This window comes from Antennarius striatus, chromosome 5 (genome assembly GCF_040054535.1).
Source record: "Antennarius striatus isolate MH-2024 chromosome 5, ASM4005453v1, whole genome shotgun sequence".
NCBI lineage: Eukaryota > Metazoa > Chordata > Actinopteri > Lophiiformes > Antennariidae > Antennarius > Antennarius striatus.
The window spans coordinates 22,925,445-22,950,563 of NC_090780.1; the positions used below are offsets into that span (position 1 = coordinate 22,925,445).

Sequence of the window (25,119 nt, forward strand, 5' to 3'; positions counted from 1 at the left end):
GAGACCATACCTCCAGCTTGAACTGGATGGAAGTACATGAGACAAGAGGAAGAACATGATTTCATTTAACAAGTGCAGCTCAGCTCTGTGCGTCAGTAAGACAAACACTTTTATTCTTAGTTCCTTGTGAAAATCAAACAATGAAACAGAAACTTAAGCTTTACAGCCACAAAAAAAAGAAGAAAACTATTCACTTTTCTGTTTATGGGCAAACAGCCCGACAACACTTCTCCTATTGTTGCTTCATTTGGGACATTCCTCTGGTGGATGTTGGCTTAAATATTTAAGTGAGTTAGGGCCCACATGATTCTCTCTTCCTCTTTCTTTCCTCATTTCTTTGTTGCTCGTCAGAGAGACAGTTTTAAAGTCGTCAGTCGCTGCTTGAGGTAAGAGTGTGTGGATGTTCACCCAATGGGTGTTAGATATAATCTAAAGTTTTATTTAAATTTGTTCTTAACCTTTGTAACGCTGGATATTTACCAAACGACTGCATAAAGCCACGATGTTACCAGAGGGAGATGTTTAGGTGGATATAATCAGCATTTATGAACATTGCATGCACCTGTAGAGAAATTGCACCAAGTTGGGTCATTATGCACTTTTAGATGAACTACGGCTACCTGGGGGAGACATCAAAGTGCTGATGAGCTGATGTGTGCAGTCAGAAATAGGGATGAGCCTTTTTTTTTTTCTTTGATTCGCTTCATTTTCGAATGAGAAAAGATGTCACGCAACCGAAAAGAGACAACAACAGTTCAGTCCATCTCAATGTTTAATCTCTTCCTGACTGCAGTTCAACCAGATAGATAAAAGCTCACTTTCCAACAAGCGATACGTTGATGATTTCTTCTCCAATTCAAATATCACTGATGTAAAAAAGAAATGGCACAAAAATGTCAGTCATGTGATCTCTTCTCATGCTCTGACAATCAGCTCTTTCACAGATCTCAATTAAATCAGGGATCCCCTTTCCAAATGGTTTGTGATCAGAAGAGTGTATCTTTGATTCACTGTTTCCCTCTTTCCATGTAGAACAACAAACAGGTTTTCTGTATGAAAGCAGAAACTTCACCTGGTTTATGGCCTCATGTTAACTTTTTCAGTTTTATTTCCATGCAGTCGAGATGTTGCTGTGCTTTTGGCTGTTTCTGATTCCTCCCATCTTATGCACCGATCCCGGGGTCAAGGTCAGACTCACAGAAAAAGGTCTTGAGTATGGTAAGAACTCTAACGGCAGTTTCTCCTTTTAGTTGAAAGCAATCTTTCCAGACTTTCATCACCAAATCTTCTTTCGGTTTTTTTTTTTTCTCCAGGCAGACAGCTGGGGGTGGCTTCAATCCAGCAAAGACTGAAAACCATTAAAATCCCGGATATTTCTGGGAAGGAGAGCGTGCCCCCCATTGGGAAGGTCGAGTACAGTCTCACAAAGTATGTCTCAGAAACTGAAAGTTGCACGATAACAAGTTCCACTGGTTTCTGTACAAACAAGCACATTCTTTCTCTCAGCATGCAAATATTTAATGTGGGATTACCGACGACTGCGGTGGATCTGGTGCCAGGGGTTGGGATTAGACAGTCCATCAGCAAGGCCTCCATCAGCCTCAATGGAAACTGGAGGGTCAAATACCTCCGAATAATGTGAGCGAGAAAACCCCGTCAGATATACTTCGCGATATATTCCCGTCGCTAACGTTCCTCCTCTTATCAGAAGGGACAGTGGCTCTTTTCAACTGAACGTGAACGACCTCGCCGTGACCTCCAGCATCGCCATCAGGAGCGACAACACGGGCCGACCCGAGGTCAGCAGCGTTAAATGCGAAGCCACTGTCGGCAGCGCGACCATCAAATTTCACGGTGGAGGCAGGTAAAAAAAAAATTAAAATAACCCTAATCGTGACAGGTTGTCTTCTTTTCTAACAACTGATTTTTTTTTAAAAAAAATTAATTCCAGCTGGCTTTACAACCTCTTCAAAAATTTCATCGATAAGGCTTTGAGAAGTCAAATGCAGAAACAGGTGAGGGCCGACCAATCTGTTGGTTTTCGTGATCGCCCTTCCTCTTTAAAAGTTCTTATCAGCATCTTGTTCTCTCGTAATCGTGTGAAATGTAATCTGTTTCACTCTGGTTTGGCATGCTCACATACTGTTTACAGCCAGTGAGTTTAATATGAGGAATCCCAGCGACGACACCAGGAAGATACGAGGTGGAAAATGTAAAAATAGAAAAGTAAAAATGCTTCAATCAAATACAGGTTTTGCATTCCTGCCTCGACCTAAAATGTCTTGAAAGCCCATCAGCCTGTGATAAATGTTCTTTCTCGTTGCAGATCTGCCCCCTGGTGGCCGACGCAGTTTCTGACCTCAACCCTCATTTGAAAACTCTCAATGGTAAAAACAAACACACAAACAAGAATCTTACTCGCATGTTTCATGAACATCTTTTGAGACTTTCTTTCTCTACCAGTTATAGCTAAGGTGGACCAGTACGCAGAGATCGAATACTCCATGGTGTCGTCGCCCAGAGTCTCTAAATCTTATCTAGATTTCAGCTTGAAGGTGCAGATTTGTGTGTTATTATACTTTCATACCCATGATGCATCAGTCGGGGTCTCAGCACAGCTTTACTGGGATTTTTTTGGTCCTTTAGGGGGAATTCTACAACATCGGAAAGCACGAGGAGCCTCCGTTCCCCCCCGAAGCCTTCCTCCTGCCCCCGCAGGTCAACAACATGATGTACATCGGTGTCTCCTCCTTCACCGCCAACTCGGCAGCTTTCGTTTACAACAAGGCCGGCGTCATCAGCCTGTACGTCACCGACGACATGGTGAGCCTCGTCTACTTCCTGCTCCATCAGGAAACCGTGGTGACACCGGCCCTGACCTTTGACCTCTCTGGTTGTGTTACCACAGATCCCACAGAGCTCTCCCCTCCGACTGAATACCGAAACGTTTGGCAAATTCATCCCACAGGTAACGGTTTGTTTCAGCGTTGAGCGTCACCCCTCTGCCGGAGTTCTGTCAGCTCCATTACATTTTTGTTTTGTTAGATTGCAAAGACTTTTCCGGGTCTGATGATGAAACTACTGGTGAAGACGGTGAAAAATCCCGTCATCACTTTCCTCCCTAACAACGCGACGGTTCAGGCTTCCGGGACGGTGACGGCCTACGCCATCCAACGCAACGCCACCCTCACCCCTCTCTTTATCATAAAATTGGTGGGTCACGCAAGACAGCGGTAGGCAAAGCCATTTGCGTCATTTATAAAAATCACTTTTTCACCTTTCTGCCTTTCCAGGAAACGAGTGTCAGCGCCAAAGTGTTTGTCAGGGACACGAGGCTGGCTGGAGCCGTCACGCTGAACAAGTGAGACATTAAAAAATACGTCAAAAACGTAAGACGGGGTCAAAAGGTGCTTGTGTAAACGGTCTAATTTTGTGTAATTTGCACAGAATGAATTTGACCCTGGGGACGAGTTACGTCGGAGATTTTCAGGTGAGAGGTACACTGACAGGCGCCGGTGGGGACCGTTCTGTCCCCCGACTGACTGACTCCCTGTAACCCTCCCCCGACCCGCAGATCAGATTCCTCGACAGCATCTTCCAAATGGTCCTCAAAGTGGTGGTGATCCCGAAACTGAACGGTGAGCTCTTGAAACCTTCAGGGTTCTGCTTGGCACTACGTCACCATGGCGATAAATCAAAGGATAAAGTGAAAACAAAATGGAAAAGTTGCTGGTAGAGATGAATCTGTAAAGATCTGGGAAGATTATTCACAGAATTAGTCCGACTGGAAACCAGGAAGAACCAGGATGGTGTTGTTTTACTTTGATCTTACACTGTGGGATCAATATTTAATATTTTGAAACATTCATTTCTACATATATTTCATATATAACCTCTTTGCATACACAGTTGTTAGACTCTAACTTTCATTTTAAAATCTGTGTACTTCTGGATCATCGCCATCGTTTCTGTATCTTTATCTGAACTCCATTTTAAAAAAAATAATTTTTATATACTGATTTGATCCCCGAAGGGAAATTAAGGGGAATAAATTACCGCCTGAACCAAAATTAAAACTTAACATCAACTCCTCTTCCTCATAGCTCAACTTGGTAAGGGATACCCACTTCCTGCACTTGGACAGATGAAGCTCGTGAACACCGTTCTTCTGGTCCTGAAGGTCAGAGACGGCATCGATTGCAGTTGACTCATTCTATCGAGGCTGTTGTTGTTGTTGTTGTTGTTTACGGGTGATGCTGTATTTGTTTTGTAGGACTACACTCTGATTGGGACAGATGTTCAGTTCACGGGCTGAACAACCTTCCAGGGATTCATTTCTCCAAGGAGATATTTCACAAAAACTACAATGATTTTGTCTCCAACTCAGATATCCTGTTTTTTATCCCCTTACATTTTTATTTCTGTTTTGTTTTTTCTTTATTTCTCTCAGATGAATTTGTCTGTGTGTAAAATGTCATATTAAGGTCACCGGTCGACACAATCATCATTTTTAGGTTATAAACTTCCTTCCAAAGACGATACTGGGTGAATCCTTAAATTTTACAACTCAGTCATTCACAAACCAATCATGTAAATATGCTGAATCATGATTTTTACTGCAGAGGAGCTCCACGTCAATAAAAACGAAGCACTTACAGCAGTTTACATTCAACAGTGTTCAATATGTATGTTCAATGGCATGAAGCAGTTGGGTATGACTGAATAAATCACACCTTTCAGTCCAGTGTGACCGTAACATTTCCACAAGATGTCGCGCTCCACATTCATCACGCTCGCATCTGATGTTCGTCGAGTCGGTGCCTCGGCGGAGTCTCGTCCCGCGTCGTCGTTCCTCTGAGGGAGCTGTGACTGACGGCTCGGCCTCGCAGGCTCTGGGAGGTGGCCGACGATATCTGTGTCAATACACCAAAGAAAAGAACGATTGGATTAAAAAAAAAAAAAAAAAACGTGTTCAGTTTTAGACTTCAACTCCGTTCTGATGGTTGTTGGAACGACATCCTCCTGTTGTACCGCCGAACGGAGGGAAAACGTTTTCTCAGTTTGATGTAACGTTCACTGTCTCTCAGCTCGGCTTGGATTTTACATGATTTCTTTAAAAGGTGAGTCCACATTTGAAAGCACGAGACATATTTTTGGTTTTTGCTTTTAATTCCAGGATAAATAAACAGTAAGGTGTAACATTGCTGAAAATATATGATAATGGAATATAACTCGTTTTTTTTTTTTACTTTAAAAAGTAGGCACAGAAAAAAAGACTTCTCATCTGTGGAAATATAAAAACTGTGGATTCCGACACATAGCAGTATTTGATCGATATAAACCGACCTTCACCAGGACGTAGTCTCCACCCTTCACCGACGCGGTGTTGGACTCTCCAGGCTGGACAGAGACGTCTTCTTTGGGAAAAATGACTTTCATGTTGCCGTCAGTTCTCCCGCACAGATCGTCAGCAGATCTTTTACTATCCTGAACAGAGATGAAGATTTCATTAAGATTTAGTCATAAATCAAATTATTGCATAAGTTTTCACCTCAACAAGTCATTGGTACTTGTTAAGACATGAGGGGTCACTCACCCCTTCCACCAGGACCAGCTGCGTGCTGCCGATGAGAGCGGCGTTCACCCTCGCAGCTTCTTCTCTGAACACACCCATACACTCCTCCAGCCGCCGCTGCTTCACCCCCGCCGGCACGTCGTCCCGGAGCCGATGGAAGGCCTGAGTTTTCTGATCGGGAGAAAGCGATTGGTTCAGAATTAAATCCATGAGTTCTTTGCGATGTAAACTTCACTTGAAAAACACAACAGGCGTTACCTTTCTCATGCTGTAGGCAAACAGGAAGCCCACATTGTAGCCCACCTCTCTGATGAGAGACAGGGTCTGCTGGTGGTCGTCTTCTGTTTCACCGCAGAAGCCTGAGATGAAATCACTGCTGAGACTCACCTCTGACACACACACACACACACACACACACACAGTAGACACTTCATTATTATCAGAGTAATGGTGTTTAAATTAGCAGAAATGATCAGTTCTTTTCACATTAAAAGGAGCAAATGAACCTAGCTATTTTAATTACCTGGAATAATGTTCTTGATGTTCTTCACAAGATCGAGGTAGGCCTCTCTCGTGTAGCTGTGTAAGAAATTTATGACACACTCAGTCACACTTCTTTCATGATTTAGTTTGAACAAAGCCGTCGGTCTCTTACCCGCGTCGCATCGTTTTGAGGACCCTGCTGCTCCCGCTCTGGGCAGGAAGGTGAATCTGCTGACAAATATTCTTTCGTTCCGCAATCAGATGCAAAACCTTTCAAAACCAGAGGATATGAAAATCAGGAGATCCTCAAAGAAGTCAGTTCCACATGGGCGACAGCAGGGTCCAACAGAAACATTTTTGACAACCAGATTTAAAATCTACAACTATATCACACACCTCGTCGGGGAAATCTTTGGGATGAGGGGAAGTGAATCTGATCCTCATGTCAGGATCGATGCGCGACACTCGGTCCAACAGGTCGGGGAAGCGCAGACCCCCCTGCTTGGTTTTGTAGATGGTCTGAAAGCCGCGGCTGAGCTGCGTCGGCTGGGAGCCACAGAACTGCTCCTCTGACATGTCTCTGTAGCTGTTCACATTCTGACCCAGCAAAGTCACCTCCTTCACACCCTGAGTAACACACAACCCGCATCCACACAGCACAGAAATACATAGACCTTTATGAAGCTCCTTATGACCTGACACCAGTCTTGAAGATTTCATGCCTCACGTTTAAAGTCATTTCTTACCTGATCAGAGAGCATGCGAACTTCCTCGAGTACGGAGGTGAGAGGTCGACTCCTCTCTCTCCCTCGGGTGAAGGGGACGATGCAGTAGCTGCACATGTTATCACAGCCTCGCATGATGGACCTGGCAACACAGAAACGTGCACAAAGTGGTCAGATTTTGTGTTATTAACACGCGGTAGTGCTGTGGACATATGTGTTGATGTGAAACTTACACAAAGGCGCTGCGTCCCTGAGCAGCATGGTGGACAGGCATGATGTCAGCGTAGGTCTCCTCCAATGACAGCAGCACGTTGCTCGCCTGTTGACCTCCATCCGCGACGGCCAAGAGGCGGGGAAGATCCCGGTAGGCGTCCGGACCGGCGACAACATCCACCAGCTTCTCTCGCTCCAAAAGCTCCGTCTTCAACCTCTCTGCCATGCATCCTGGACAAAAAAAAATGTTGATCTGTCTTCTTAGCATCAATTGAAGCTTTTAAATGTGTGCAGAAGAGTAAAACCCGCTTGGCGCTTACCTAAAATCCCAATTTTCATCGGCGTGTGGGATTTTAACCGTCTCTTCTTCATGGATGTGAGTTGTTGGAGTCGATTCCAAATTTTTTGTTCAGCTTTTTCCCTGTCAGGAGTTGAAGCGTCACGTTTATTGTCGAAACCTGTGTGACATCGACTTTAACTTTGTGTCTGAACTCACCTTATGGAACATGTCACCAGGAGGACGACATCTGCCTGTAAGCACAGCGATTCTTTAAAGTCATGCCCTGTGACATAGATCACGTTATAACCTGACAGAGCTCATTTACCTCTTTTAAGTCGACGGTGCGTTGGTATCCCTTCTTCTGCAGCACAGCCCAGGCTATCTCTGTGTCGTTGACGTTCATCTGACATCCATAGGTTTCAAAATACACTGTAAAGTCAAAAGTTTAGCATTTGTCCTTTAACGATCCAAATAAACCCAAAGGCTTTTCAGTGAGTTAAACTAACCTGTCCTTGAATTGGCCATTTCCAAGTCCTCGTAAAGAGAAGTGTGTTCATCCAAATGTTCTCCATCTCCAAGAGAAGTTTGATTAACTGGAACGCTTTTTATGAAATCCCCAAAACCTGGACCAGAAGAAATCCTCGACTTGAACTTGTCCAAAGTCCTCCTCTCTCTTGAAGACACATCGGCATTCGCTAAATCTGAGCAGCATCTGGAGCGGGTAGACGTGATAGGTCGCCATGGGCTGGGAAACAAGGGTTTTAAAGCCCTGGCGTGTCCCCGGTTTAGTAAATTAGCTCCTAGCGCACAAGATTTGTAGCAAGTTGTCATATTTAGCTCTTTACTCTGAAAACTCACGAACTTCTGTCAGTTTGGCTCATTTTAGCGCTAAGTTGCGAACAAATTGCTCCTTGTTTGTGTTAGCGACGCTAGCAACGCAGGGAATGTCATTCAGCCTGTATGGAGCCAAAGATGTTTTAATGTCAAGAGGAATATTACCCCAGTGGTCCAAAGAAACGAAACTCTAAACCAAATTTATTAGCTAAACGTGCTTAAACTATAATAAAATGTTTTGTTTCGTAAATAAGATATAATTTAATGTCATGCATTAATGCAGTGTCTTACTTAGACATTTTTATTGTTATATTTAATCGCAGATTTTGATAAAAGGAAATGTTTCAATATTTGAACTGCGTTCACTTAAACAAACATGGAAGTAGATGACAGAGAACTATCTTGTATCCTGGCAGTCCGTTTGACAAAAATGTCCCCACAAGTACATCCGACATTACAGTCCGTCTAGAAACCCTGTTAAATTAAAACAATGTTCCTCACGCGTCAATTACAGTACAGTAATCACGTAGCAGTCGAGGTAGGGTGAGGAGGAGCGATGGTTGGTGTAGGACTAAAATATGAAGCAGTTCAGTTGTGTTGCTTCTCAATTAAACGATCGAAGTTACAACATGCACGATGTATGCTGGAGTCAAACCAGTTGTAACTGCTATCTATGTTCATAACATAGATAATTAAATCACTGCAGTTTGTAGCCTTGTTTGAAATGATGCAGCAGTATATGCAAATATTTTTTTTCTTAAGCAGCATTAAAATCTGGTAAGACTTTCAAGCATGTTTACGTTTAATGTTGTTTCACTGGTCTATGGATGTATTTGTGTCATCTTGGAAAGCAATAATTCTACAATTTCTTTATCAGAAGAGTTTGTTTTAGTGGTTGCATAATATAAAGATGGTAATGTATTCATTCATTCATTCATAATGATTTCTAAAATTTACCAGGACTTTTTTTTTAAACGTGCATCCAGTTATAGGAGCAGAGCCAGGATTTCTTTTAATTATTATTCTGTAACATAATTTCTGTTCATTACAAATAAACTGCCTAACAAATTTTAATTAAACTTGTGAAATGCATCAGACATAGCAGTGCACATAGTGGATTTAGATAAATAGGCAGATTCTGGAATGTGGATTACTTTTTAATGGTCTTGTCTTTAATTTGTCAATAATTGTGTGTTTACTACTGTTTCATTAGAATTTAATGATATGTTATACTTTACAGCGATGATCCATCAATTAGCTGTGAGGTTTTTTTGTCCCATGTAATGCCACGACAATTGAGCAAACTTGAATTTGAGAGAGAAATAGAACAAAAGAGAGCATGCAGATCAATCAGGAGAGAGAGACAGAGGGAGAGAGAGGGAAAGAGAGAGAGAGAGAGAAAGAGAGAGAGAGAGAGAGAGAGAGAGAGAGAGAGAGAGAGAGAGAGAGAGAAAGAGAGAGAAGGGGGGGTGAGGGAGTGACTATGAGCTACAGGTTCAGTAAAAGGTTCAGTATGAAGTGACGTTGGATAGAGTGATGACAAAGTGTTCCAGGGTTTCTTCTGTTCAGTCCTTCTCCTGCCGGTGAGATGATGAGAGTGGAGGACTCCAAATAAGACAACCTACAGTCACACAAAAATATGTAGGTAACTTTTCCTCTACCTGTTTAAATAACAACTAAATGCTGATATTTTATGTGTATCTGCTAGAACGTGAGTCTGGTTCTCATATAATTTCTGCCCCTGTCATTTATTCTAGACGTCCACTCTTCTCCAGGACCAGCTGTGAAGATGGAGAAATCTGCCCTGCTGCTGTTTTGTTGCCTGGTCGTGTCTTTATCCGGTTCGCCACTCTACCCATCCATTAGGTAAGTCCTCATTTACATTGATGATCATTAGATTTTACCGTTCAATGAAGTATTTTCAAAGTTCTTTAAACCCTTTATGACTGGTTTACTCAACTGCTCAGGTCAGATGCTGAGAAGGAGTTGAGAACCATCACAAAATATTCTAAAACATTCTATACATGAGAATAATTTGAATTAAAACATTTTGTACACATTCAAAAGGGAACAAAGTTAGCAATATTATCTTTACATTCAAAAAGACAAAATCAATACGTGTGACAAGACAGACGATGTCATGAGCACATGAAACGATTTAATCTGTGTACTGGCTAAAAGAATGGCCACAGTTCACGATGTCATAAACCTGACATGTGTCAGCCATGTTCTCTGTGCTTGTTATGCTAAGTGGGGTCAGGACTTGTGTCCCTGTTATGTTTACACAGTGACTTAATTACGACACCCCCATTCCCCCGTCCCCAAGGCAACAGAATGTTTAATCACAGAAGAAATGGAGCATTTTTACAGGAAGATCTGGGCTAAATCCATGCTGTAATCTCAACATACAACATGTATGTTAGTGTGATATATCTGTGGATGTGATGTTCTGTGTTGGGATATTTCACAGGTTTGGTCAGAGGAATACGTCCATCCTGATGACATCCATAAAGAGTCCTGGGGAGCAGCTGGAGGAAGACCCCAGCCCTCCCAACGAGTTGGCTGAGATACGGTCAGTTAGTGAACGCGGGCAGAGGAGATGGGCTTCAAGGGTCGCTTTAGATATCCAGATAGAGAGTTTGAGCCTTCACCTTGATACATAGAGGTGACCTGATTGCTTCTGTGGCGAGCTTTTTCGAGGGGCCACTAAGATGAATTATTTCACAGGAAGGTGACATAGAAGGGGATCTGAACATCTGGTCTAGCAGAAATGATCCTATCTGTAAATCCAGAATGAAAAATGTGCTTCTCTTGGAGGTGAACTCTCATTTCAAGCCGTTTACTTAAAAAAAAGAACTTCCACACGTCCAAACCAGTGAGCAGATAAAGCTATACCCAACTTATTGCTGTTTTTTGCTTCATTGTACTGTGATTTCTAATAACTAAACAGATGTAAACGGTCCACTTTCTGATTTTAGCTCAGAACGCCACGCTGATGCCATCTTTACAAACAATTACAGGAAGGTCCTGGGCCGGATCTCTGCCAGGAAGTTCCTTCAGACGATCATGGGCAAACGGTTGGGGTAAGTAGGAGGAGCAGACGGAAGTGCTTTCAGGTCAACCACAGTTAAAACGATGACACATGAATTTTGATTTTTCTTCAGAGGTGAGAGCGAAAGTTACGTGAAGCGTCAGTCGGATGTCTACGAAGGGACCTATAAAGAAGATCTGACGTCCATCCGGAGTGATGGGAAGTACGGGGCATTACGTGTGAAGGTCACGAGGCCCAGGTGAGATTAGAGTTCTGGTGAAGTCATCCAATAATGTCATCTTTCCCTGACCTGATTCTCTCTTCACAGACCGCTGAGCTGAAACAAGTGGAGATAAAATGTCATCACCGCCGACTGTTTTACCACATTTCCTCCAATCCGCTTCTGTACAGATGAAAACAATGTTGTAATTTTTTTATTACCAATAAATCTAATAAATAAAACCTGCAGCCAGAGTCATTACTAAAGGGAATAATTGTGTTAAACTAATGTTTTTAAGTCTGGACAATAAAACCCAACAAAGCTAGGCTAGAAGTTTCCATTCAACTCCAAGTCATTCTGCTTTTCTATTGGCTTAATTAACAACCATAAAAAATAAAATACATTAAAAGAAACACCTTAAGTCAATATTACTTAAGAGTTTAACACAGTTATAAAGGTCTATATGTCTTCAAATACAAAGCTAAAGAAAATATTGTCTTTTTACAAGGAATAGGGATAAATTAAAAAAAATTTGATCAGAAAAGTTTCTTAAATTAAGCTAAAGTTGACAAGAGGCTTCAGCTCAGATGTTTTTCTTTCCATTAGTCTGGATTTTGTCTTCTACTCAACGTTTCAGTTCGGTTCAGTTCATTTTTCTCAAAAGAAACACTTTAAACATCAACAATTCAGGAAAAGAAATCTCTGTTCACTAAAGAAAGACCAGAAACACAGATTCACCTCAGATTCTTTATTTCCTCTCCTCCGTTACAAAAAAGTATCACATCCTCAAATTGCCCACATTTACTTATGTATAAAGACATTTTCAGGGGGGTGTTTGTAGCCAAATGTGTGCCACATAAAAGGCAGCCTCACATGTGATGCACCAAAAACGGCTGAACCTAACATTTTATTAGCTAGAACTGGAACACGTCGTGTTCCTTTTATGAGGTGAAATGAGCAGTGAGCAACAAGAGAGGAATGTAAAAAACACCAAAACCACAAATGTGCATCAGAAAACCACAAAATGAAACAAAAAAAAATTCCCAGTTCACTTAGAAAACACTGAACCGTCAGAAATCAAATCTCACAGGAAGATGAAGTGCAATGATCAGTAGCGTCGCAGCTCAGGAGGAGCGTCCGTCCTCAGAGGCGCTGCGATAGGCCGATTTCTTCCATTTGGCAATGCGGAAATGTTCCGATTCTTTTACTGCCATTCCACATTTACACTCTGATTGGATGCATCGTTGAAGGATTCCTTGGTGGGAGGGAGGGGGGGAGATGAGTTTGTTCAGTGTCTTTTTCTTATTTCCGGTCTTATTTTTTCTCAGTTCTGTGGAAGATAAAAACAGGTAAACATAAATTACGGTAACATGAGTTAAAAAAAAAAAAAAAAAAAAGGAAACAGGAAATGAAAACTTTTACGGCTTATTGTGTAAAAGCATCAATCATGCGTTGTTGGGTTGGGTTTTTTTTGATGAGCACACTTCCACGACAAACAGGATGTCACCTTGAAATCGACACACAAACAACACCGGGGCGTAGTTTGGGGGGTGTAACCAGGAACATGAGTGTTAAACCACGAGGGACGTATTAGTGTTGGCACGGCGACGCCAGTAATGATCACGGTGATGAAGGTGAACACTCCGAGCTAGAATGAGGAACACACAGCCATGCAAACGCTGCCAGCCATTATGGAGGTGCACTGTGGATGCGGTCTAGAAGGAGTCCCTTACTTCAGGCCGGAAGCTCGGCCGACTTGTGTTACAAATGAGGGAGGAGGGAGGGGGGGGCTTTATCGTAGACTCCTATACTTTGCCAACCTACTACTTTGCTCTGCGGCAATCCTGGAAAAAGAAGTAAAAAAGAGATGAGAAGGTATAAAGATAGAGGAGTTAAAAAAGACACAAGCATCAGTGGCAAGGAGGACAGAAACAAGCAGGAAAGGAGGGCAGAGAAAAAAAAGTCATTGGAAGAAAAAGGACGTGTGCGAAATCGTCACTGGGGATATTCTCCTCATAATGGTTACTTGGGTTGCGGTGAGAGCAAAAAGTAAAAGTGGACCATTTCGGGGTGATTTCTTAGGTCCGTGACGGACCACAAATTGCTCGCTCTGGCCCTTTAAGGGCTCTACATGATGATGGTGATAAAATTGCCCACTTAGATCATCACACTTGCAAATCTTAGCAGCGAGTTGTTCTCCTGGTAGAAGTACACTCCTAGTAGAGAGCCCCCTCCATGGATGTCAGCTCCATGGGGACCAGCTGAGGAACTACAGATATGGAATGGGGTACTTTAGCTCGGGTTTGAGGAGAACTACCGACGAGGTCTAAGAAGCACTTGAGCCTCCATCATGGGAGCGTGGCTAAGGCGTTCTCTCTCAGGGATGAAGGGCTCTCCGGGACCCATTTGGTGCCAGTCGGTCCCAGGAGACGTACCTCTTCACTGCTTTCTGAGCCAGCATGTGGTTCCCGGCGAGGAAAGTTACGCCGCCAATGATCGCCAGGTACTTCAGGGTCTGGAACATGTTCAGGTGGGTCCAGTAAACGTACATCAGGCCCAGCATGGCTAAAATGAAACGACAGGATAGGTATGGAAGAAACGCCTGGGTTTAATTTTTATGTGGTTACACATTCACACGTCAACTGTGATTAACAGCGTATGAATAATAAAAAGGCATGTATAAATAATCACATCTGTGATCAATTTTTTTCATCCCTAACCTGCGTGTCCCACGTGGAACAGGATGGAGCTGGGAGAGAAGCTGAAGTTGGAGATGTTGGCGCCGAGCTTGAGCCACTAGAAGAGAGGAGGAACAGAACACAATGGGATGTTCATCCCCCGTGAGAGCGGCGAACAAAAGGACCCAAACATTGTTTACTACCTCGCACACAAAAACAACGATTCCGCGCGACAATAACTATTACTCAGCGCTGCAAATGCCAGGAAAACAATACATCACAGCTTTTGTGATTTCAAATTAAAGCACACATTATATTCATGATATAACTGGAGCCTCATTCACCGTCCTGAAGGGCTTTTCTGGACGAGAGAGAGAGAAAAAACCAGAACACTGTGCTGAGAGCAAACATAACAAAGCTTCTGTTTAATGATGGAGGTGGGTTTCGTTATTTGTGCCTTGAAATAATATTATTAGTTACTAAATTATTCCTGTAGATAAATTGGTGTAATTAAGACTCATGTTACCAGGATGAGGAGAAGCAGCAGCGGGGACAGGACGAGAGCAGTGAAGGTATTGGAAACCACCGTGGGAGGCTTCTTCTCTGGTTCCCTGAATGAATGCTGCAGACACAAGATAAGACTTTACTGCAGGCTGCTGTTTGACCCCCCCCATACATGTGTTATAAATAAGTATTACCTGAATCTCTGGTTTGGGTACATAAAGGGTTTTGGGTTGAATGGTAGCTGGGGCCTCCTCATCCACAAATTTCAGGACAACATCAGCCTTTAAAATAAAAGAAAAAAACCACAGCAGAACATCATTGATGAGGGATTGTAGCATCGGGACATCCCATCATTGACCCTCCGAGCCTGAGCAGACACTCACCACATTCCACAAGATGGGATTCTCCAAGGTGGCGTCTCCAACGATGAGGTAGAGGGAATAAGTGCCGGAGATGGAGTCGAACTCTGACTTGCGCTCTGCTGTGTCCAACTCGAACTTGTACAGATTCTTGCTGTCTGGTTCGGCGACAAACACGACCTCCTGTCCGGTTTTCTGATTGTGCAGCCGGACGAACGTCTGCGACAGTCACATTAGTAGCGGTTGGTTGTTTTCAAAATGACTCTGGCCAATCAGATATATAACCACAGTGTGGTGACTGTATGTCTCATCATGATTATGTACCTGATGAGGGGTGAGTTCCACTCCGGTGTTGATGTCAACCAGCTGGAAGGACATGGCAAAGTTCTGGTGGCTGTCTGCCGTGAAGGAACTCTTGGCTTTGGAAGGATAATCCACCCTGGGACATTAACACAGGAAAAGTATTCAGTATTTCTACTGTCCCACGTCACAGAGACGGGATTCACTTGTAAAACTTGGCTCTTCACCTGGTGGTTTTAGTGCCAATGCTCTGGTCCTTATCCACAACAGACAGGTCCATGTTGGTGACGGCAACCTCAGTGGATACCTTGACTTTAAGCTAAAGGTGGACAGAATCATGAAAGTTTAAGTCAGGATGGGCAAAAAAAAGAATGCTTTAAATGATTCCCACTGACTAACTAGGATGAGCTGCAGTCACAATTTTTATTTGCATCACATGTGTAAAAATAGTTATGTCTCCCATAACAACCACCACCTCACCTCAACATGATTGGCAACCAGCCGGCTGTCTCCGGTCACTGCCACAGTAAACTGATAGTATCCACTGGCTGGCTGGTTGGACATGAAGTTCAGTTCATAGACGCCACTGAAAAAAGAAAAAGCTTTTGAGCTAAACCTTTGATTTCTAATATATTAACATTCAAAATACATTCTGTTAATAGCTGGATATATATTTTGTGGGTCGAGTAAAGAGTTTCTGAGAAAAAAAAAATTCTATATCTAAAAATACATACTCATTAAGAGTGAACGGTGCTTGGCTGAGGATGACGCTCTTTGAGGACAAAGCACTCGCAGACTCAACCACCACGTTGGCTGAGGGCAGGCGTTGAGACATGACGTCAGTAACGAGGAGCTATGAATCAGAGAGAGAAAAGTTGTCTCTATGAAAGGATTTAAAAGAGGCTTGCAGCGCGGCGGACATGCAACAGCTGTACCTGCACAGTTGGCTGGCTGTGGGACACTGTGGCCGGGCCCTGAACACTGACAATAACCGGCACATGGAAGCGGTTGTTGGAGAGAGCAGCGGCAGCACTTGCCACACTGAAGGCCTCGGCAAGAGAGTCCCATGATTTCTTGCTGAAAATGGAGTTTACCAGCTGGATGACCTGGTCCTGAAGAGGAACAAAACATCTTCCATCAGTTTCATAGATAAAATCATGCGATAAAGTGCAATAAACACCTGAGAGACAGAAATCATACCTCCTTCAGAGGGGGCTCCATGTCCACATGATCTGACAGGGAATATGCAGCAGTCACAAACAAGGCAGTTGCTTCAAGCCCCTCTTCAAACTGGAGGTAGACGCCACCGAGATCATCCAAACGAGCTGTCAGATCCTGAGAACGAAAATACAAAAACCCAATAAGAACCCAGCGTGTCTTTACCTGGGTAAAAAAAAACAGCAGCACAGCACCACCTGGTGGAAAATGGTGAACTCACTTCAATTTCCTCCAGTATCCCTCCAAGTTCAGCCTGCTGGGAGAGACGGGCTGCTGTCTGGAGAGCTAACGTGATGCTGTTCAAAGAGAACATAGATTTGCCGTCAAATGAAGTGCTGAAATGACTTGATCATGACAACTGCAGGCCCTCCACAATGAATATTACTGTCTTCCCTAAATTACACAACTGGCACTTACGCCACAACATTGTCTTCCTTGTTGATGCGACCCGTTAAGGCACCTACAACTTCCTGGGTAGCCACAGGTAGCCCTAGAGCGCTGATTGCGCTCACGGCACGATGAATCTGAGCCATGGTTGAATCTTCACTCACTGCTGCCAGAAGGATGTCACGGGTTTCATTGGACACAGGGATCTATGAAGCGGGCAAATATAATATATAAAGCAGTTTAGCATTAGAGTGTAACAACATTTACTTTGTTATGTTGATGTTTAAGTCAAAATAATTAATTAGTTAATATGCTCATTCTACTGATGTTGTCATCATATGAAGAACGCTTTCAACACCTCAACCACGAAGCAGTTATGTGGAGTTCAATTAAACTCAGCTATTTTGAGGAAAAAGTCTTCTAAACATTGTGAAATTATCTACTCCTCAAATACTTTTAGACTTAACAATGGCAGGAGGAGAGATATGAAGGTAAAAGTAATAAAAAACCTTTTCTTACCTCACATCCTGAAATAGCCTGACTGGTCACAGCAGCGAAGAACAGAGAATCAATACTTGTGGGGTCCAGCTGGGATTTGAGGAACTGGCATACTCCCTATAAATAAAAACACGAGTTAAAAGCCAATGAAAAATTACAATCATACCAGAAATCCCAGCTGCATAAATAGATAGTCTTACGTCGTGATCAGGAACAGTTGCTCCAAGCTTGGTCAGCCCAACAACAGAGTAGTATGCGGACTCCAGATCGGTGAATTGTTGGCTCAGGAGGTTCTGCAGGCGGGCCACATCGGACAGGGACAGGTAGTGCGCTGGTGTGAGCGCCTGAGCCCCGAGAGCCAGACCGATGAAGAACAACCCAAACAGCCCTGCGGAACGGTAGATGACACGTTAACCAAATCGCTGATCGAAACGTATACAAAGCCATAACAACCAATAAGAGGAAACGTATTTTCAACATTTATAATATATTGTAACTTGCATTTATTCATTCATTCATTCATTGATATGTAAGGGACAAGCTTCCTCGTTCATTGCAATTCCAGCTAACGTACAGTGCTAGCTAACGACATTAGATAGCACGTCGATTGCACCTATCTTATTTTTGTCATATTTTTAAAACTGACAATCTTTTAATTGCTCGCACAGCGTATGCAGTACGAAAAACACACAAATACAACATTATAGTTCACATTTATGAAGCAATTCACTTACTTGACCGGTCCATAGTCTACTGTCTAATGCAGCGTCACCAAAACGGACGATTGCTTCCGGTGTGTCAGAGAGCGAGCCGTCATCGTGACACGTAATATCCGGATAGTAAATTCACCTTTCAAAATAAAAGCAGGTACAGAAAACAACTTCCGAGTAGTAACAGATCGGAAACATTCAGACTATTAAATGTGAAATGATTACTTATCAAATCAACTAAATGTGTAGAAAGTTTCTTTAAAACATTTCAACTTTCATCCAATAGGCTTCTTCAGTTCTGGTGGTGGTTGGTCAATCAGAAACTACAACTTTTCAAACTGAAAAGATGAAATTTATACACTGTTCGTTAAAAGTGAATTTATTTAGCCAAAATAAAAGTGACAAATCACTGTCATCCAAAAGAATGCAAATTAAGATGTTTTGTTCCAATATTAGCAGGAAAACCTGTCAGGGGGCATTATTGTTGACATTCTTTTCATTTTCACAACAAAAATGTTTTTAGATATAGTTAAAATACTCAAAAGTCAATATTTACAAAAATATGTGAAACAGCCTTGACATTAAAGCAAGCACAGCTTCCATGTCTCCATTACATTTCAATCACACAGTTTAAAACATTCATATTCATCATTTTGTTGGACCCCAGTAATGTCGCTTGGATAAATTTGTAACGTATGGATGTTGCATGAATATTTCCAGCACGAGTAATTTAAGGCATATGTGGACCTCACTTTTAATGTGTCATAAATCTACAGATTCTGCAGTACAAAGAAGTTCACCTACATTTTCAGTAGGGATCCTTGGTCTCTAAATGCAATACCTGAATCAGCTGATTTCACTCTATGGTCACGTTATAATGGAGCTTCAGAACTAGAGGTGCAACCTGATTGTTTGTACTCTTTAAAAATTTTAAAAACGGTTACAGCCATATTTGGTAATGTAAAACCACACCTTTTCAGTGATAGCAAAAATACAGTATATAGTTGTGATTTTTCAATGCCATTTTTTTAACACATGTTGAACTAACAATATAATGAAAAGCAAGTGATTGATGTATTTTTCAATCCTTGCAACAAGGTCAATTGTAATAACAACATTCTCTCTCAAGTGCCTGGTCAGGCTTAATTGCTAATTTGTTCTTCACAAATTGTGCTAAACCTACATATAACTTGTTTTCTCCAACAGAATGTACAACTACAAAAGCAAGGGGGAAAAAATAGCAACAGGAAGTTGTATTTGTGTGACATGTTGGTGTTTCAGGATAGGATCAGAGCCCGGGGAGTGTGGGATTTGAGCGAACGAAGGTAGCGTCTCGCTTTCTCCGTCATTATGAGCTGGTCTTTAGTTTGTCCACAAACAACTTTCTCCCATTCCTTTGACATCTGAAGAAAGACAAAAATCACAGCGGCATTGGGATAAGGTGGAAAAGAAAAGCAAAAATACTTTCCCATTGATGACATTTCTCCATTTTAGACAGCAAAAGTGAAACTTACCGTAACTGGTGGTACAGCGTTAGGAAATATGGTACTGTCAGTAGGTCCCAAGAGGAAGCCTTGATCCAAAATATTTTCTTGCTGCTTACTGCAAAATGGCGAGGAGCTGATAGAAACTATCACAGGTTCGTCCTATGGGCAGAAGGGAGGACAAAAATAATTATGATGTGAAAACTTTTGGATGGGGGCTGAAAACTAATTTCCACATTTCAATTTTTATTTTTTTTACCTTGAAGCCATGTTTTAGCTCAGTTTTGATTGATTTACGTCTGGATTTAGGAATCACCTGGCAGTCCATCACATCCAGGGCCAAAGACTTCCGCACTTTCTTCAGAGGAGGGCGGTGCTATTTATAAATCAAACACAGTAATCTTATTGTGGGTAATGTATATCTAATATAGCCTACATAGGGTCTGCAAAATATACTTCAACTACAAAAAAGATCATGGCGTGACATAAAGACAATAGTAATAAAGGGATAATAAATGGATGATGAAATATCGCGCTGCCTTTACCATTCATTATTTTGAATGCCTGATTTAGCTTTATGACATTAAAAATACACTTCATTGAAGTGCTACCATGAATCATTTTAACAGGATCACATTTTAGTACAGCCTTTAATGTGGAGGTTTTTTGGTGATCTTTCAGTGATGCAAATGCTTTCTATCCATAAAGATATGATGTGATCAAATAGGTACAACACATAGGGCTACTGGACTATAATTATTTTTTTAAGGGTGTTAGTTTTGTTTTGTGCTTACCATCGTTTTACGCCTTTGCTCGGGTGGAGTGGAGCGGATAACAACCAAGTCTATCCCAGAGTCTCTCAGGATAACCTCGTTTATGTCGTCTTCAAGGTTTGGAGTCTGAGGCTAAATTCACACACACACATGCAACATCATAAGGTTGATGCAATGTCGTCAAAATTTGAAACCGATCATTATCTTTTTGATCATTATCGACCACTTATTTCCATTGATAGTAGAAGATGCTCACCAGAGGTTGAAGAGGACCGTACTTCTCCATGGCGCTTTTGAATGGCGTTGGCGTTCGTGGGGTTGAACAGAGCTCAGACTTGTGGTTGGGTGTAACAAAACTAAATGAAAGCAGTGACATTTATTTGAATGAAAGCAGGTACTCTGAGAACTGGAAACTGTGACCAACTATCAGAACCTATGCGTGGCTCCAGACCACTCACACTGAGTTTTCCTTCTGAGTCAGCGGGGTCTTGTCACGCTGTAGCGGTGTCGTCACTATGGCTTTCTGGCTGCACACTGGTGTGGATGTGAGCGACGGGTTCTCCAGGTCATGGGTGTCCTGCTTTGTCCACATATTGAGGAACTGGAACAACACGGGTCAGTTATCGGATCATCTCATGCGGCACCAAAGTCAGTGTCACAGCGTCACATGACTCACCTGAGATGGAGAGAATGGCAAGATCTTGACAGGAGTGCCCTTTGGAGTCATGGAGTTATTAACATCTGGAGACAAGGCGATACATCTCCGACTTCGGTGGCTTAGTATGGAGGGTGGTGTGACCCCTCCAGGAGAGATGGGGATGAGTTCCCCCTTGCTGCCTTTGCTCAACTCCTGCAAGGCACTGGCCTCCAAACGGAACTGGTGCCGCTCCGGGCTTGGACTGTCCTCAGGCAGGTCGAACGCTGCTAGGTTGCACCAACCGTCGAGGTCCTGACAGCAGGAGCAAAAGCAGTTCCCATTGGCTGAACACATCTTTAACTTTCATTCTATTGGTCATTTATCAGGAATACTTACCCCATCCACCATGTCCAGCACTTCCTTCAGTACTGGACCAGTAGGAGAGAGAAAGCCAGAGCTGTCCACCACCCAGCTGGAACAGCTCATTTCCCCCGGGGATGTGTCTGCTTCACATTTGGGACTCACACCCCTCTTTGGAGGTGTTTCCGTCCTTGAGGGTCCCGCTTCACCAGATTCACCTTTAAGAGAGATTGAACTCGAAGGTTCGTGCATCTGCCGAACACAGTAGACAATACTGACATTAAAAACACGATAACAGTAGTGTAATAAAAAGTTTTTCACTCATCACAAGTCTGTGTGAGCGACTGCTTACCGAAGGACATTCCTTCTGCTCTGTGTCTTTGTCGGCATCATTTTCAGAGCAACTGGGCATCTGTGGAATTAGGAAATATCATTTTCACTATGTTTTGTACAGTGGTACTCAACGTTTCAAAGAAGGAGCATGACGTCAGGGCAGCCCACCTGCATAACTTTATTCACACGTGCCAGCAGTTCCTCCAGCTCACTCGGCTTGATGACTTCCCCCGCATAGAAGCCCATTTCCAACTTGCGTTTGATGGTTGAATTCCAGTGATTCTTCACTGCGTTATCCGTCCTGTGAATCAGCATCGGCAAATGAGTCATATCTCTGAAATTCCTGAATTTCCCTTGGGATCATTAAAGTATATATCTATCTATCTATCTATCTATTCTCCTTTTCTGAGATGAACATAAAGCCAAAGTCGTATTTACCTTCCAGGGAGAAGCTTGGCGATCTCAGCCCAGCGGTTTCCAATCAGGCGGTGAGCCTTGTAGATGATGAGGTCCTCTTCGGCCGTCCACGATGACTTCTTCACGTTGGGATTGAGGTGGTTGTGCCAGCGCTCTCTACACTGCTTCCCCAGTCGTCCCTTCAGATGCTTGGCTACCATGGCCCACTGTTTGTTGCCATAGAGATTCACAAGCTCTATAACCTGAGGAACAAGAGGACAGCGTCAAAATTATCACTCATTCTGATAAATTGTAATTAATAGACAGTTATCAAAATATAAACTCGGCTTATCTAACTGAACCGTGATCTACCTTCTCATCCTCCTCTTTGGTCCAAGGACCTTTAATCAACTCCGGATCCAGGACTTTATACCAACGGTGTTGACACTGGTGTTCAGTGTGACTCTTAAGTGAGACAAAACAAGAACAGAAAGATTCAAAATACGAAACTGGATTTCTGTGGATATAAGTCGCTATACAAAAGCCATGCTGAGCCAAACTGAGTTTATTTACATGAACACAAGATACTTCAGATTAGCAGTCAGCAAGAACCAATCATCAAGTACTGTACTTAAGTTGTGCCATGGACATGCCAAAGTACAAAAATGTATGCATCGCAAAAGGTACCACTTCCATATGGGTTGATGTGTATTTAATGATGTCTGAAGGTCAAATGCTAAATATGTTTCCCCAAAAACTAAAATCAGATTCCCAAATTACCCACTCTAATTTAACATTGTATACCAGACAGGGGGGGAAAATGCTCCTCCATTATTTACCTGGAGGACAACAATAACAACAAAGAAATGAATTAAACTCACTGGTATATAGCTGGCAATGTATTTCCAATCATTGGTTCCCAGCTTCTGCACCAGTACCTTCAACGTGTCATCCTGTAAAAACAAAACGTTCATCGTTACCCCGTTTAATCGCGTCAGAATCCACTTAAATAAGAAAATAAGTAGAGCGAGTTCTGGTAGTCACCTCTTCTTGTGTCCATTTCACCTTCAGCTTCCCGCCGTCTCTCTGTTCCGCTACATCAGAGTCGGTGTCTGGATGCATGGCCTCCTCTCCATCCTCACTGAGAAACGAACAGCTGGTGAAGTAAAGCTACGGAGACAGTGAAGGCACCAACCGGCCTCCAACACACCCTTTACGTAACGAAAATCTGACTGTGTTGTCACAGACACAAATCATGTTTCGGTAAAGATCTGAAGTCGGAGCGGTATTAGATTGATTTATGTTCCGTTCTGAGTTGGAGACAGTGACATAGCTTCACACTGAAACCCGTCTGACCCGACATTCCGGAAAAGGGCGGTACGGACAGACCGTGAAGGGGTCTCAACTGAGGAGGCTAACACGAAAAGTAATTTTCCACCGTAGGAAACTGAAAAGTAATCAGTATTGTTAGCTTGTGTGTGACATTAAAATAACATGAAGTGTTGCTAATGCTACTATTCAGACAACAACAAAGGTCGGCATCTTACCCGCGCGGCCACCAGGACATTTCCCTCTATTTCTGTTTACGTTCAGGCGTAGATACGTCCAGCTGTCGCACGTCATGTACGCGTATATTCGCTATTATACCGTTATATATTGTTCGGGTGTGTCTTTCTGAAGCGGTCGCTGGTGGCGATGGAGGCTCGCTGCTGTTGAATTGAATGAGGAGGTTTTAGCCTGTTACCAGCTGGAGCGGAGCGCCAGGGTTGTCCGCGCTCCTGGATTTCTATCTCGCGCTCTTCTCTGTCGTCGACCCAGATAGTGACGTAGATGCGCAGTAGGTGTGCGCGCAGAACCGAAGCCTCACCATGAAACCAGACCCCAAACTTCCGGTGTGAGGTTTAGAATTAAATTCATTTATATAATATTAATTTTTTTCCCCTCCGAAACAAAAGTAGTATAAAAGTAGCATATACTTTCATAGTATAATGAGGAGTAATTTCATAAAGACAAATTAAAGTAATATTAGATATAAAATAATAGATCGTGAACATTCTGTTTATTCAAATTACTTGAAAAACAGTTTTGATATCATAGGTTTACTTGTAACTAATCAAAAACTGTACATCAAATAATCAAATGGCAAAAAATTTTAAATGTAAATATTTGCAGTTTTTGTACTTTGTTTTTTTCAGGCAATTGATCATTTTAAAATGTGCCAGTCTGAAAGGAGTGTATCACTTCAATGAAGAGATAAATCAGGCAATTAATTTTATTTTAAGAAGTAAGCTAATGTATATTATTGGTAACTTTTGTCCCTGTACTACAAAGTTGAGTGCTCACGTTGTAATGAAAAAGATTAGTTTGTAATTTCATTAGAAGCTATGCAGAATTAAAAGAACATTTTCAATCCCTCCCCACCTCCTCCAGGCTGATGACCTCATTTCACTCCAGGTGGATCAATTATCAGGCAGCACCAACTATTTAAAAGCCACCTGAAGCTCAGCTGTTCTTCATTGGCCAGAGGAAACAATGGAGAAAGCTTTTGTCAGTAACGGTAAGGAAATAGATTTATTCTTGTGTTATTTATAATTTGAGTGTAATCTGATAATTCATGGCATTTTGCATTTTTCCTTCCAGATACAAAAAGCTTTGACTTTTCAACTCCGTCGGAGCTTGACAGAAAGTTTTTTGAGGAACAAAGTTTATCTGCTTTGTCTCTGGAACAACTTTCTACATCAAGAGCATCAAATGATGCAGAAGCTGATGGATTAGATTGCAGGCTACCCATCCGGGCTTCTTCCAGCTTATCACTGGACTCCAGTTCTCCCTCTCAGGCTTTTTCAGTGAGCAACTTGAACGCTCAAGAACCTGACGGCTGTCACCTAACTGTGCCTTCACAGGGAAGGTTCTCCACTCCACAAATTCTGCTTCAAAAGCAAAAAAAGGCGGCTTGTTTCGACCAGTCAAACAGCGATCTCACTGCTACTCAAATGTCCTGGGATTTGTCTTTGATTAAAACAGAAAGCAACAGCCCCAAACTAAGCATGGAGATCAGCACTCTGGAGCAAACTTGGAGTCCGAAACTCCAGTCCACACAGCAGTCGCTAGCTGGAGTTTC

At 42.6% G+C, this 25,119-nt stretch overlaps 5 protein-coding genes across 10 annotated transcripts; 2 read left to right on the forward strand and 3 right to left on the reverse strand.

Annotated features, from left to right (window-relative positions):
- Positions 1 to 326: 326 nt before the first annotated feature.
- LOC137595804 (bactericidal permeability-increasing protein-like) lies at positions 327 to 4,657 on the forward strand. Of its 3 annotated transcripts, none has more exons than XM_068316117.1 (16): positions 327 to 386; positions 1,120 to 1,218; positions 1,314 to 1,428; positions 1,507 to 1,638; positions 1,709 to 1,864; positions 1,952 to 2,015; positions 2,327 to 2,387; positions 2,464 to 2,555; positions 2,647 to 2,823; positions 2,909 to 2,968; positions 3,046 to 3,213; positions 3,294 to 3,361; positions 3,448 to 3,490; positions 3,575 to 3,638; positions 4,104 to 4,180; positions 4,274 to 4,656. In XM_068316117.1, exons 2-16 carry the CDS (start codon positions 1,125 to 1,127, stop codon positions 4,313 to 4,315), a joined length of 1,413 nt encoding a protein of 470 aa, XP_068172218.1. In that variant the 5' UTR covers positions 327 to 386; positions 1,120 to 1,124; the 3' UTR covers positions 4,316 to 4,656. The 3 variants fall into 3 exon arrangements, with proteins under 3 accessions (XP_068172218.1, XP_068172219.1, XP_068172220.1); XM_068316118.1 differs by having other exon boundaries at positions 364 to 386; positions 1,104 to 1,218; positions 4,274 to 4,657; XM_068316119.1 differs by lacking the exon at positions 327 to 386 and adding an exon at positions 514 to 526 and having other exon boundaries at positions 1,104 to 1,218; positions 4,274 to 4,657.
- A 118-nt stretch (positions 4,658 to 4,775) lies between these two features.
- Positions 4,776 to 8,226, reverse strand: cdk5rap1 (CDK5 regulatory subunit associated protein 1). Its single transcript, XM_068316116.1, has 13 exons — positions 7,783 to 8,226; positions 7,602 to 7,705; positions 7,493 to 7,527; positions 7,317 to 7,417; positions 7,017 to 7,227; positions 6,805 to 6,925; positions 6,455 to 6,685; positions 6,231 to 6,328; positions 6,099 to 6,154; positions 5,834 to 5,964; positions 5,597 to 5,746; positions 5,347 to 5,487; positions 4,776 to 4,913 (listed from the first exon to the last, which is right to left on the reverse strand). Exons 1-13 carry the CDS (start codon positions 8,105 to 8,107, stop codon positions 4,788 to 4,790), a joined length of 1,830 nt encoding a protein of 609 aa, XP_068172217.1. The 5' UTR covers positions 8,108 to 8,226; the 3' UTR covers positions 4,776 to 4,787.
- Positions 8,227 to 9,628: 1,402 nt separating this feature from the next.
- ghrh (growth hormone releasing hormone) lies at positions 9,629 to 11,603 on the forward strand. 2 transcript variants are annotated; one of them, XM_068316110.1, is made up of 6 exons: positions 9,629 to 9,751; positions 9,868 to 9,976; positions 10,581 to 10,682; positions 11,089 to 11,193; positions 11,275 to 11,400; positions 11,470 to 11,603. In XM_068316110.1, the coding sequence occupies exons 2-6, from the start codon at positions 9,900 to 9,902 to the stop codon at positions 11,480 to 11,482; spliced, it is 423 nt and encodes a 140-aa protein (XP_068172211.1). In that variant the 5' UTR covers positions 9,629 to 9,751; positions 9,868 to 9,899; the 3' UTR covers positions 11,483 to 11,603. The 2 variants fall into 2 exon arrangements, with proteins under 2 accessions (XP_068172211.1, XP_068172212.1); XM_068316111.1 differs by having other exon boundaries at positions 11,131 to 11,193.
- Positions 11,604 to 12,090: 487 nt separating this feature from the next.
- rpn2 (ribophorin II) lies at positions 12,091 to 18,099 on the reverse strand. 2 transcript variants are annotated; one of them, XR_011035388.1, is made up of 18 exons: positions 18,040 to 18,099; positions 17,506 to 17,693; positions 17,327 to 17,422; positions 16,838 to 17,013; positions 16,641 to 16,716; positions 16,403 to 16,537; positions 16,138 to 16,314; positions 15,937 to 16,055; positions 15,683 to 15,788; positions 15,430 to 15,521; positions 15,227 to 15,341; positions 14,927 to 15,121; positions 14,738 to 14,824; positions 14,566 to 14,661; positions 14,082 to 14,157; positions 13,797 to 13,926; positions 13,095 to 13,205; positions 12,091 to 12,691 (listed from the first exon to the last, which is right to left on the reverse strand). XR_011035388.1 is itself a non-coding variant. In XM_068315010.1 (17 exons), exons 1-17 carry the CDS (start codon positions 18,050 to 18,052, stop codon positions 12,676 to 12,678), a joined length of 1,893 nt encoding a protein of 630 aa, XP_068171111.1. In that variant the 5' UTR covers positions 18,053 to 18,099; the 3' UTR covers positions 12,091 to 12,675. The 2 variants fall into 2 exon arrangements, 1 of the variants encoding a protein (XP_068171111.1); XM_068315010.1 differs by lacking the exon at positions 13,095 to 13,205.
- Positions 18,100 to 18,407: 308 nt separating this feature from the next.
- Positions 18,408 to 24,555, reverse strand: mybl2b (v-myb avian myeloblastosis viral oncogene homolog-like 2b). Of its 2 annotated transcripts, none has more exons than XM_068315572.1 (15): positions 24,420 to 24,555; positions 23,043 to 23,139; positions 22,880 to 22,951; positions 22,371 to 22,463; positions 22,041 to 22,261; positions 21,771 to 21,903; positions 21,622 to 21,681; positions 21,306 to 21,521; positions 20,949 to 21,221; positions 20,731 to 20,873; positions 20,529 to 20,628; positions 20,294 to 20,404; positions 19,759 to 19,875; positions 19,530 to 19,661; positions 18,408 to 19,418 (listed from the first exon to the last, which is right to left on the reverse strand). In XM_068315572.1, exons 1-15 carry the CDS (start codon positions 24,440 to 24,442, stop codon positions 19,293 to 19,295), a joined length of 1,917 nt encoding a protein of 638 aa, XP_068171673.1. In that variant the 5' UTR covers positions 24,443 to 24,555; the 3' UTR covers positions 18,408 to 19,292. The 2 variants fall into 2 exon arrangements, with proteins under 2 accessions (XP_068171673.1, XP_068171674.1); XM_068315573.1 differs by lacking the exon at positions 24,420 to 24,555 and adding an exon at positions 23,546 to 23,797.
- Positions 24,556 to 25,119: the final 564 nt, after the last annotated feature.

Excerpts from the sequence above, each read along its gene's own strand:
- LOC137595804 (XM_068316117.1), top strand. The coding sequence starts at position 1,125 with ATGTTGCTGTGCTTTTGGCTGTTTCTGATTCCTCCCATCTTATGCACC. Across the intron at positions 1,639-1,708 it reads GTCAAATACCTCCGAATAAT|AAGGGACAGTGGCTCTTTTC; the intron begins GTGAGCGAGAAA and ends TCCTCTTATCAG. Across the intron at positions 2,969-3,045 it reads TTGGCAAATTCATCCCACAG|ATTGCAAAGACTTTTCCGGG; the intron begins GTAACGGTTTGT and ends TTGTTTTGTTAG.
- cdk5rap1 (XM_068316116.1), bottom strand. The coding sequence starts at position 8,107 with ATGACAACTTGCTACAAATCTTGTGCGCTAGGAGCTAATTTACTAAAC. Across the intron at positions 7,528-7,601 it reads GCACCGTCGACTTAAAAGAG|GCAGATGTCGTCCTCCTGGT; the intron begins GTAAATGAGCTC and ends CTGTGCTTACAG. Across the intron at positions 5,488-5,596 it reads AGCTGGTCCTGGTGGAAGGG|GATAGTAAAAGATCTGCTGA; the intron begins GTGAGTGACCCC and ends ATCTCTGTTCAG.
- ghrh (XM_068316110.1), top strand. The coding sequence starts at position 9,900 with ATGGAGAAATCTGCCCTGCTGCTGTTTTGTTGCCTGGTCGTGTCTTTA. Across the intron at positions 10,683-11,088 it reads AACGAGTTGGCTGAGATACG|CTCAGAACGCCACGCTGATG; the intron begins GTCAGTTAGTGA and ends TTCTGATTTTAG. Across the intron at positions 11,194-11,274 it reads ATCATGGGCAAACGGTTGGG|AGGTGAGAGCGAAAGTTACG; the intron begins GTAAGTAGGAGG and ends ATTTTTCTTCAG.
- rpn2 (XM_068315010.1), bottom strand. Across the intron at positions 16,315-16,402 it reads TGGAGCCCCCTCTGAAGGAG|GACCAGGTCATCCAGCTGGT; the intron begins GTATGATTTCTG and ends GTTCCTCTTCAG. Across the intron at positions 15,789-15,936 it reads GCACCGTTCACTCTTAATGA|TGGCGTCTATGAACTGAACT; the intron begins GTATGTATTTTT and ends TTCTTTTTTCAG.
- mybl2b (XM_068315572.1), bottom strand. The coding sequence starts at position 24,442 with ATGAGGTCATCAGCCTGGAGGAG. Across the intron at positions 21,904-22,040 it reads GCCAAGCTTCTCCCTGGAAG|GACGGATAACGCAGTGAAGA; the intron begins GTAAATACGACT and ends GCTGATTCACAG. Across the intron at positions 19,876-20,293 it reads AGCAAAGGCGTAAAACGATG|CACCGCCCTCCTCTGAAGAA; the intron begins GTAAGCACAAAA and ends ATTTATAAATAG.